The 12,743-nt window shown below is 38.4% G+C and overlaps 1 protein-coding gene across 1 annotated transcript in view; it reads right to left on the bottom strand.

Annotated features, from left to right (window-relative positions):
* The window catches only part of LOC108895356 (ecto-NOX disulfide-thiol exchanger 2), a 143,857-nt gene extending 135,374 nt beyond the window's left edge, over positions 1–8,483 (bottom strand). The window contains exon 1 of the mRNA XM_051072503.1: positions 8,282–8,483. Coding sequence (XP_050928460.1) covers positions 8,282–8,303 — 22 coding nt within the window. The 5' untranslated portion in view covers positions 8,304–8,483. The remainder of the gene's footprint in view (positions 1–8,281) is intronic.
* Positions 8,484–12,743: the final 4,260 nt, after the last annotated feature.

The raw sequence follows: 12,743 nt of genomic DNA, 5'->3' as shown, positions 1-12,743 counted from the left end.
TTTGTTTTTCATTTGTTCAAGCTATTTTGGTGTCATGCAAGTGTTCATGTGCCTGTTCATCCTAATGCTGTAATCAATGCCCCTTAAGGCATCCTATGGCTATTATGTTGGAGACATGAATGCTTTCCAATCTGTAAGTTTCTTCTGTTTCATTACAAACTTGTCTCCCACCAGGAGCTAAAACAACCAATCCGCTTGCTTGATTCTCAGTTCCAACATGGCACGTTGCTGAGATTCTGGAGGTGTGTGCATCATCTACAAAGAGGTTTGTGTGTCTCTTCAAAGAATCACAGTTCTAATGGATCACCTGTTGATGTCTCAGAGTTGGTGTGGATAGATACATTTGAGATAAATGTATAAATTGCCATGTATACTGTACTCTCCATCCACTGTACAGCAGCAGGCAGTGGACATGGGCATTCTGATGTAGTGTGCTCCATCCCTACAGTAATTCATCATAGCCTGTGTTGTGCTATTTCCAATTGTTTATCCTGGCATTGCTGGAAAGAGAAATATGCCAGAATCACAGCAAAATCTCAGCATCACTTTGTCTCTTGAGAGAGGCCACAGTGCGGTGAAGGCGATAGTCAGAGTAATACTGCTTACAGGGTCGCCGCTCTGCTGCAATGACAACAGTTTTCCTGCACAGCCTCCATTCTGAGACGCAGCGGTTCAGGTTTTCACATTTTTAAAACAGCACAGTCAACAGGAGGCATGGCGTTTAGTTGGGATGTGGCCGTTTTATGTTCGCAATTCAGGTGGAATCTATCAATCCATCTCTGGCTCAGTCTATCCCTCCTACCACACAGGGGCTTATACTGACAGGCTGAGGTGAATCCTGATATTGATGTAGCAGAGTGAGAGCTCCTTTCTCAAGATGATATGTGAGAACAGAAATAAAAAATCCGCTGAGGTGTAATCACAGAGCTGCTCCCTGGTGAACAGTCTAATCCAGCCTCTTCCATGTCACGTCTACCTATTTTTCTATATCCACCATTCCAAGGCAGAACATTACCTTTTCCTCTTTCTTTTTTACCTTACTCCACTGCGTTGTTATCATAAATTAGCTTTCTCTATTCAGCTTTTTGTTACTGTTGTCAATCTGACCCCTTCAAACTCAATAGGGATTGTTTGCATATACAACATTTCTGGATTGCATATTGATTTACCACACAAACTCTCTAACTGAACTGATACCAGCTTCACTAAAATGGACCAGTCCACTGAATTAGGTAAGTCACTACATAATACTGATTGCTCAGCTTTGTGAACCTCAAAAAGGTCACAAAGCTGAACAAGCAGACTGTCCCAAATGGGGTTTCTGGCAAACACAGACATTTGGACATAAGTGACAAGCTAAAACAACAGCCATTTCCTAATAAAAGCAAGCCACAGGGAGAAACAGCATGAGTGGTGAAGCAATGAGACAATGTGAAGTTATTGCCCAAACTCTGGTGTAGCTAGTGCACCTGCTGCTGCAGAGTCCTTAGTTCCAATTTCAACGTTCCTTGCGTGGTACTTTATCTCTGAAGTGATTAGGAACAAACAGCTCCATCAATCAGGCGGTGGAGCCCCAGAGCACCAGGGCTGATCCAAAAACACCTCCAGGCTGCCAAGTTTCTGCTGATTCTGCTGACACTCACGATATTCTACCACAAAATCCTTCATGCTGCTCTTCAAATGAACGGTTTCTGGTACCGACAAAAATCCCACTTCTACTACTGAATCTACTGAATGTCTCACATGGAAGACAAGGCCAGCCAACGAGAACAAGTAGGCAGACACAAATGGATATTCAAACACAGACATCAGAGAAAAATAAAGCTACAGCAGAATTCATTCATTGGGAAATAATTCAAGACAAGTAGCTTTGTAACCAGGAGCTAGTTGCAGAAAAGTGCAGACTGCAAATGGTGGCATAGTCATGTTTCAGAAATAACTGTCACTCACAAAATGCAGATGAATATGGGAGACCTACAGACCCTTGCATCCTCCTGCATGTCACAAGTATGTAATTTGTTTCCATAAGAGAATTATCTCAAAATGGGGGAAGGAAATTATTGTATGTTGCCATTTTGTTTGACCTAATTTTTCAGTTTAAAATTGTGTTCATGTTAGACAATTTCTGTTTGGGAAAGGGGGGTTTTATTTTGTTCAGTTGCAATGGTGGTTACTAGGAACTGTTTATTATTCACATTGACTGATGAAATATGCTGATTTGGGAGTTATTTTTTCCATAAGTTAACGTAAAAACAACTTGCACAGCTGTGTCAGTCTCATTCAACCTTGTTGCCATTTTGTGCACATTTCTGTCACCATTTTTAATGGACATAGTAATTTTTCTGTTTCTGGCACTGGAAGATGATGTAACCATTTGAAATGATTTGTATTGTTGTAAAAAATGTGTGGTATGTTACAGTCCAGTACAGCACTGGATGAATTACAGCCTTAAAATGTCCATAAAGCAGAATCAACACCTCTCAGACAGAGTACAGAGACAGAGAGTATAAAAGTTAGAGTATAAAAACAGTATGTTTTTACAAAAGTGTATGTATTATGGGACTGTTACTCCCATTAAAATATACAGGGGATTCTACTCTGAAATTTGGATTTGAAGATTTATAATTCGACCAATGCAGAGTCTTTTCTAATTATATAAGATAATGAACTGGCATAGCAACAACTGTTGTATACCGTGGGCCCCCTTTGAGCTATTCATCTGAATATGCTTTCATTATTTACTTTTACTTATCATTTGTTTGATGAATAACTCACTAGTCTATAAGAGAGGACATTTCAAATGTCTGGGTAGCTGAAGAATTCCCAGTTTGTCCAAATAAAAGCTACTGTACTATTTTTTGATGCTCCAAAGGACTGTCAAATCACACTTCACAACAGAAAATTGCTGCTGCATAATATATTGCCTCTATTAACTTTATTGTTGCCATATTTGCATGTAATTTCCACTGGGAGAGCTTGACAATTGGTGAGGTATTATTATTCCTTTTCATCACATTCTTGAAAATGGTTCAAAGACATGCTGTGTGTGAAAAAAAAAAACTCTTTCAACTGCTCTACAAGTAACATTAGCAGCAGTACAGCAGAAAAGTTCCATTTGTTCATTATAATTAGCTATATATTTAAACTCTTAATGGTAATGGTAGCAGTTGCTTTGCCTTCATATGTCTGGACAGAGCTCAGAAACTTGGCCAAACTCAGCATGTTGTTTCAGAAATGTGCACAGCTAACCTTTTTGCACTTGATCTGCAATCAACAGATGTCTGTGCTTCCTTGCTTCTCTTCTATGGTGATTTCTTTATGAAGATGATTACAGCCCTTCAAAGGTTTCCGGTACCCTGTTATTTCTATTTGAAAGACAGCACGAATACAGGTGGTAAAAACAATGAATAGGGAACAGTTGCCAACTTGCCTCCATCAATAATTAAACATTTCAGTTCCAATAAATCCAATCTAATTAGCACCACCGACTATAGCAACCTCACACAATGAAGGTGAAACAAAACACAGGGAAAACTGCAGGATCCACCGCACTTGATCAAAACTTTGTAGCTACATGAAACCACTACATGGACGCAATCACAGCCTCTCATGCTGCCCACAATCAGGCAGGAAAGAGCAATCCATCAACAAAGTTGTCAGGAGTGTGAATACACAGTGATAGTGTTCAATGGCACAGCTATCCACTGCAGTGGTAGTAACTGTGGAAAAGCACCATTATGGACCAAATTTTGACATGTCACAGGTATAACAGCAACATTTCTTGCACTTCGCTACAATTTTTAAAAAACAAAAAAAACAATTTTCCAGACAATTGCTTTTGCATGTGCATGACGTGCTAAACTATAAGAGGGGCAGAGAGAAAATTACAAACTCATTTAGTGCCAAACAAGCCATCAACACGCCTTACTACCTCAACTGAAAGAAAGAGGACTGTCATTACACAGCTGCAAAAGGTTTCACATGGATAAATGCTTTATGAAAATATATCCTTGAGAGCCAAATGCGATGATGGCTTTGCTTTCTTCATACATCTCTTTAGTTCTGAGCTATTCCTCAGATTCTGCTTCAAATAATTGCCCTCTGACTTGAGGGTAAAACTCACTAAGAGTTGAGGTGAGCCACTTTGTGCAGACACAGGAAAAGAAAGTTGAAGTAAGTTACTTTCTGTTACAGTTAAAGTGATAGAAATAGACAGAAAAGCAATAGCTTTATGCTGACCATACACCTGGCAATATTCCACATGTAAGCACATCATTTTCTTAATCTTTTTCACCATCAGTGATTGTCCAAACAAACCTGCTTTGGCCGAATGGAGGGAGCTGTGATATCAGAAAGAAAACATGCAAATATCATGACAAAGTAGTGGCCATCAGAACTGACAATAATACATATGACATTCTACATTTTTAGTGGGCTGTTAACATTGAACTACGAATGTACAAATATGTTGCTCAACACTAAAGGAGTAACTGAATATAAGTGAGTAATCATGCAATTTCTAATTATGTGAGTGTAATTCAGTGTCTTTTGATCTTTTTCTCAGGCCTTCCAATGGAGACCAACAATTTAAAAAACCTATTCAAGTCATATAAAGTGTGCTGTGTATTACTGCCAGTCTTAAAAAATCATATATAATAATATATAATAATAATAATATTTGCCTTGCTCTGCACAGTGTGAAAACCCTGTGAGGTGGAGTCCATGTAAACACCACACTCTGACTATGTTAATACTGTATAGTTATGCTCACAGTCAGAGAGTACTTCATAGATAGTGCTCATGTACAATGACATAAAAAGTATTAATAGAATAACCATAGGTAACACATGTACACAAGTCATTCCTCTAGTCTAACTACTGACTAGTACCAGTCTCCTAACACTAAACTGTTTCTTTAAGAAACTCTGTGGAGACAATAAGAAAGAGTCAAAGGGTTCAAAGCACACAGTTTGCCAGCATCATTTATTTAGCCTCACCCTTTGGCTGTCGATAACTGCACTGGCAAAACCACTCAAAGACTGGACATGAAGAGGAACTCCCAGCTACAGAGACCTAGCTCAGGAGTTAAACAGCCAGGAGACTTCACATCTTCCCGGGCCTTCGAGGTGCTGCTGAATGATCCATAACCAGGTTACTAGAGCTGAGTATCTCAGCCTTTCAGCAGCGTACCCTCTTGAATCCTCCATTCCCAAACAGTGATATTGCCAGAGGTACTCAGAACGAGAGCTTCCTTTATCTCTGACTCATATTTTCACATTTCATTATGCTGCCTCTTTTCCCCGTAGCCATTGTTAAAAGACACACACTTACTGCTGAATTGTTAGCAAAACCGAGCTTACGTTTCCTCATTTAAAAGGGAGATTTTTCCAAAGCTGACAAATCTCGTCTCACTCTACAATATCTCTCACTGCATTCAGTTGTGTTTTAATTTAGCTATACTAGCACCATTATCCTGGGGCCACTGTGAACTGAAAACAAAGCAGATATCCAGTACTTTCTCTCTCTTTCAATCTCTTCCGCCTCTCTCTCTATTCCTGTGTATTTCTGTCAACCCTCTCTGACAGCCCCTCCCTCCTGAAGGCAATCCAACAATGTCCTGCTCATTGATCAGAGAGGGGGATCTGTGCAGTGTGGAGGTAAATGGCTGTCACAAGGAATGATAGACCTTAACTCAACCATGGTTGCTCCTGAGGCCACTCAGCTTCCACTTATAGTGATGGATGCAAGGATGTCACCCCATCACATTCTTGAGAGTGAGAAAGACTTTGTTCCATCATGAGAGGACTCAGGAAATATTAACATAAAGCACCCGTTTTAGGAATCTCTTCATCTGCTTTTTCACAACATGAGCTGATGACAGGGTTGAAGTTACACACCATGTCGCTTCAATCTATTCTGCTCTAGAGGTGGTTTCTTTTGATGCAGAAAATTAATGAGCAATCATTTTTGACAAGTAATTACTTGTTTAAACTAATTTTCAAGCAAATATTTCCAAATCAATCACTGGTTCCAGCATCTCAAACTGGAACATCTGTTTCATTTCTTTAGGGTCGCAACTAATAATTTTCATTATTAATTAAACTGCAGATTATTTTCTCAATTAATTCATCATTCATTTTGATGACAAAGGAAAGAATAAAATTCTCACATCTGAAATATTCTGATTTTTTCCCCCATACTGATATTAATCATGTTTTTGTTCCCCTACTACTCAATCCCTACTCAGTCCACATTCTTCATACTCTACACCCCCCATGTGTAACAGGCTTTCTGATATAAGCTTGCCTTCTCCATCAGGGTTACTTTCTCAGATTTGACATAACTCCTTTCAAACCGCAGAGGACATTAAACAACTGTTTGTACAGGCTGAGTAGTACTCCATGTGACAAGTAAACTGACCTAGAATCAGTGGAGTGCCCCTTCAAGCAGATTTACTGATAATGGGAATGATTATTAGTTGCAGCCCTAGTTTAATTTAACACTGTGCTACAATGTTATCCACCAGCTTCTTGATGCAACATTTGCCTTCCAAATATACTATCAAGTCCACAAACATCAGGATTTACAACAGGCCATCAGTGTGACTGACTAACCTTCACAGCTGTGTGTATACATCTGCTCCCTCAGCAAAGGTTTGTCTGCATATTCTCAGCACTTGGCCAGCTAGTTACTGAGGGGAACTAATCATCAAATTATGAGCACTTATCCATCCACCTTGAGTAAGTTCTAAATAAATTACAGCTCTGCAAGCCAAAGGCAGCTAAAATGGTGAACAAAGTGTTGGAATAAAGCTGGTGCTGGTAAGCCTATTGGTGGGAGGCACTTGGATTGTATGATCCCCCCCAACTGCTCAGTGCAGGCAGAAAACAGTTTTATCTTACTACAGTTAAAGGATCACAGGGAAATTAGGAAATAAATGTGGGGGAAATACAAAGTCGGTGGCACTCCACTTTAAACCCTAGATGACTTTAATCCAGTAGGCAAATGAAGGCTGAGCCCACTCATTTCCAGAGTGAACTCTGGGTTACAGGTGAATGAGTAAAAGTATAAACATGCCTGTTTTATCAATATATCTAAGTGCCCATTACTTTCACATATCTACTTGGATACGGCCTGAACTGGAAGTTCTCTTATATGTGTTGTTGTGAAATTTCAGTGAGTGATCCAAAGGAAAAAAGGGGTTGGGGGTGGCGGGTGGCAGTGCTGGGGTTAAGATCCTCAAGCCATGCATGCCTATCAGATTTGTGGCTGGAGAGCCCAATAAAAGTAAACTTTGTTTACCCCTATCTAAGCCAAACCAAATGATTTTTCAACAGTTAGTTCACACTTTTCCCTATCATTCATAGGATGAGAGAAGGGATAAAGTACATTATAAAGTCAAATGAGCAAGACGCATTTCATTATGAAAGGAAGTAACCTAATCCTGTAATAGAGTTCTGGAGGAATATAAACTTTTGAGCATCATGAAGCAAGTTTAAACACTTTAACACAGAAAAATACAAAAATATATCATGAATTAGACCAGAGTGAGGTCACTGTTAACTGTCAATTTATCAGTGGTGGACAGTTACTAAGTACATTTACTCAAGTACTTTAATTGAGGACAATTTTGTTGTACTTTACCTGAATACTTCCATTTCATGCTACTTTAAACTGTTATCCCATTACATTTCAGATTCAATTACCATACTTTTTACTGCACCACATTCCTTGCAAACTTTAGTTATCGGTCACTCTGCTGAATTAAACTGATGACAAAAAAACACAATTAGGAAAAAAATTACAATATAAGAAAGTAAATTAAGTCTATTGATCCCTAGGGAAAACTTTAGAGGTTGCACTGTCAGACAATGAAGTAATCAATATCAGCTGTACCGTCAACTGTTCTAAAATTAAAGAGATGTACGCTTAATTCAAAAATAGGACTCTGAAATGGGCCATTTTTGCAAAATTGGTACTTTCATTTATGGTAGTTTAAGTACATTTTGATACTTTTATAGTTTTACTGAAGTGAAATTCTGAATTCAGAACCTCTTCACAACTCTGACTGTGACAAAAACGAGAATGTATGTTAGCTAAAATAACACTCTTTACCAAAATAAACTCAGTGGGTAACACAGGGACACACTAGCATAACTAGGGAAAAATGGCATGACATGTAACGAAGTCTATGGCGCACTTTTACGACATTTTCCATGAATATTATATTTGCTCTTCATGTGTAGCGTTTGATGCTGTGAGGTTAGTTAGACCTCCCTACCCGTGTATTGCAGGAGAAACATTGTCCTCTGCCTCAGGTTTTGAGATTGAACAGTCCCACCGACGGTAAAGTCTTTCGGTTTTGATATAAATCCTTAAAGTGGAGGTGTTTAGCGTTACACTGCGGTAGAAAAGGAAAGACACCACAGAGTGCTCCTGACTGTCTGCCGGCAACCGGCGACAGGTTATCACCTGCATCACAGCACGCGCACTGCAGGATAAAACTACCAATACTACGATTAAACAGAACTTCCGATTATGACTTTCAAAATAAATTCCTTGGCGACAGTCAATCAGCAACGCTCTAAACTGATTTATGAAACAAATGACAAATGGGGATCTGTTTATAACTACCATAAATAATTGTTTGACTGTTTCTTCAGAGTGTACCGCTATATACACTAGACCTGAATATTTACTCAGGCTGACTTCATCTTTAAACGACATACCTTTATTTTGAAGGCAGGTAAATTTTGTTTTCCCAAATTACAAATTATAATTCCATGAGCTCAATGTACCATGGGGGAGAATTGACTTACACAGTTTTAAGAGTTGTCTTTTATGAATACAGTGACCAAATTTAAGAGAGGGAGAGAGAAAGAGAGATATGAACACATCAATCATCTCCTGCCTGTTTTGGAAGAGCTGAATTTACCAGGAGTTAGTCAACAGCCAAAGAAAGTCAAGGGGGGCATCCAAGACTTGTAGTCACATCAGATAAACAGCCTTAATTAGCTTCTTTGTAGTGGTTTGTTATCAAGTAGATATAAACAAGCAGTGTATAGGTGCTATAAAACTGCCATTCAGCCTGTAGTTTGTTGGCATGTCAGTAGTGCTTTTCACAAAGTGGAGGATAGCCCCAGTTTGTGCCCCATACATTTGGCTCACAGAGGTAATCACCAGTTTCTGATGGTTACAAAAATAATACAAGGAATACAAAAACAACAACAATGGCAAAACACAGAGAGAATGCTTCAAAATCTACATTTTATTCTAAAATTTTGTAAAAACATGAATCACAAAATCACATGATTTTGTTTGAGGACACTTTGGAATTTGTCACAGCAGTGGGTATCTGGGTTGTTTGTTCCTGTCCTCATTACCACCCCTTAGCCTAGTTCATGGCAGGATACAGGGATCTATTTTTGTGACAGTGCATGAAGAATGGGGGCCTGTGCACCAGGAAAACTGCATTTCCACTGAATGAATATGTATTCGTTCATATGGAGTAGCTTCCCTTCCTGTGTCAACTTGGCATTTTGAGGACTGACTCCTTCTCAAAGATTTCAAACCCTTTGTTAGAGCTGAACCAAAGCACAAACCACCATTATAAAACAGTGAATCTCATCATCTCACAGAAGTTAGACAGTGACTGGTGGAAACACTGCTCCTGCATCTGAACAGTCTCTGTGCTTCACTACCAACGTATGGTTGGCTCTTTGCCTAATATCACTAAACTGTTTCCTACGCTGGGAAGCAGTTCTCCAAGCACCTGAGCAACATCTGTTAACTAAACGTGTTATCTTGTCTTAAGTTTGTTTAACACTATCTGCTCATTTCATGCCGTGTATATTTGCCAGTTTTATCATGGGAGAAGCTTTAATGGGAAAACTGCACTGAGTCAAAAAGGTTTGCTTAGACTGGTGCTATTGACTCCCATGTGTAGTGTACTTAATATTTACCATCGGGGCACACGAAACAACAGCAAAGACAGGAACAACAGTTCTGTTTGACAAGTACAAGTATTCGCCTATCAAAGATGTTTTTGGTGATTTTTATATTTTTGAAGGCAGTGAAGTGGTTACATTGGTATTGGCATATTGTAGCATGCCAAATTATACACCTTTTACAAACACTGCAAGGCGGGTAAAATAATTTGAAAGCCTTTCAAAGTGAAAAGTTAGGTAAATACCTGGACAGCAGATAACCCTCCATTTTCTCTTTACCATGTCTGAATTTTTTTTTTTTTTTTTTTTTTTTTTTTTTTTTTTTTGTTGTTGTTGTTGTTGTTCCAAGGTGATATTCTGCATTTACCACTTGACACCAATGCCTCCTTGAAAAATGATTTTGAATAACCATCCCTTCACCCTGAAACTAGAAAAAGGTCAGAGACAAACAACATGTCAAACATATCCTAAAGTGGAAAAAAATCAGGCACATAGCGCATCCATCATGCCCAGTAAAGTGTTCTCAGCTTTGATTTTTAAACAACTTTGATGTAATTACAGAAATAAATGAGGCATCTGCTTTTGACAGAGCACTAATGCTGATTTCTCAATCTGCACAGCCATTTTCTGGATTTGGAAATTACTTTTTTGCAGCCAGTCTCTGCCGCAATGATTATACGTCAAAGCAACATCGCGTATGAAATGCATTAAAGTAAAACACCTGATGTATGAATACATTAAAAGTCAAAGAGTGCTGTAACTTAGGTTTATTAAGCAAAAGGCAAGTAATTTATCGTCTGACTTGGGACTGTGTAGCTTGAAATAGACTTTCCCTTTTATATGCTGTACACAGCGCATAAAGGGCAAAATTAAATAATAACAGGGAGTTTGAGCTTAACTGGTGCTTTTCTAAGAAGTATTATAATTTGTGTGACCTTTCACATTTGTAAATTTGTAATGTATAAATCAACTACAAGACTTTGTCGGCTCAGAATCTCTTATGGCTTAAAATAGATCATCAAGAGCACTTGAAATTTGCTTATCACACTACACATGTAAGAGGTAAGGGCATTTATTAAGAAATCTACACACAGTTAATTGACTTCAATCGCCAATTACATTACAAGCTGATTAAGTATGTATGTAATCAACAGCACTGCTGATTACTTATAGCAAATTATATTCACTGTTGATGCAGAAAATTACACATTCAGTGTATATTAGTATTCAGCAGTGGAAGATTCACTTAGACTCTTTATGTAACTGGCAATACCACATTGTAGATTCATTATTACATGTCCTGCATTGAAAATGTTTTTTATTTGTTTGTTTGTTTGTTTGTTTGTCCTTGTGCAATTCACTGGTTTGAAGTAGGTGGGGCTCAGTTAGAGTAAAATTACTCAGTGTGTAAAAATGGCCCATGCGAGTGTTACACTATTTTATGTAATGTTTATTATTATTACTGACACATTCATGTGTATCATTTTACTGTTGTAGTTGTTAATGGTGGAAATCATTTTAAGGTATTTCATATACTGCTGAGTAGTTAAATCTATAACACTCAATCATATATTATAGTAAAAGTAACTTGTAACTATTGCTATCAAATAGCAGATTAAAACTATAATTTTCCCTCTGAATTGTAGTGGAGTACAAGTATAAAGGGTATGAGACAGAAACACTCAACTAAAGTGCAAGAATCTCAGGTCTGATCATAACTAAATGCACTTGAATTAATGTACTTGGTTACAACTGGTGGTATTACAAATGTGGAAGGTCTTGTGGGAAATTCAAACGAAGTGAAATGTACTCTGTGCTGTGATGCAAGTGAGAGCTCAATTAATCTTCTACACTGTGTAAAAGTGTTGATTGAGCCAAATTTAAACACCCATATTGATTGTCTGATACTGATGTCACCAATCAAGGCCAGGTGGGATTTGGCTGGCTAGACAGAAACATGTAGCTGAATGCAAGCCCTAAGTAGATCAGAGCGTCACTGTTTCTGTATGATTTGAAGCCTAGGACAATCTATTTTTATACCAAGGAAGCAGGAAAAGTGATTTAAAATCCCCCACTGGGTGAGCAAGATGTGCTTCATGTGTTGGCTGCATTGGCCTTTAGTGGCCATGAAGAAATGTACAGCCAAACAGGGCTCTCTGTCACTGTTCATGTTTCCTCTAAAGAAAGGCAGTCATAAATAATCTTAATGGTTTCCAGACCAAATTCAATTACCTCTGTCACCCAATAGAAATGAATAAAAGCCAGTATGTGCTCTTATTCTATTTGCATGTCCCTGGGGGATGATGTTTGCATTTCTTCAATTTTCAGACAGTGGTTTGCTCTCCATGGCTTGCTTAGTCAGAAAATTCATTTAATCAAATGCTAATTTGACGTAATGCCTAACAGATGCAGGAGACCTTCTGTGGCTTTTATAGATAGCACTGCGCATTAACAACACAACAGTCCTATGCAGCAAAGTGAACTATGTGGCTTGAAAGTGGGGCTATAATAAATCAAAGTAATTCCTGCCGGAAAATTTCCACTTCCCTCAGAAATGAGGAAAAATCTTTACCATCACAGAAAACGTCCCAGTAACAGTTTCTTTGGTCAAAGAGGCATGATTCTGACCCGGCTCATTCCAAATTTTTAATCAAGTCAGGAAACTTTGATTATTAAAGGTACTTACTATGTTAGGAAGAAGCAACCCACTGATATCTCACCCACATCTTCACTGATAAATCATGACTCTCTCATTATCAAACCCTCCTGATGTGCTTGAAAATAGAAATGTATAAT

The sequence above is a fragment of the Lates calcarifer genome, linkage group LG8 (assembly GCF_001640805.2).
Source record: "Lates calcarifer isolate ASB-BC8 linkage group LG8, TLL_Latcal_v3, whole genome shotgun sequence".
NCBI lineage: Eukaryota > Metazoa > Chordata > Actinopteri > Centropomidae > Lates > Lates calcarifer.
The sequence above is the reverse complement of the archived record's forward strand: the minus strand, read 5'-3'. Positions and strand labels throughout refer to the sequence as shown.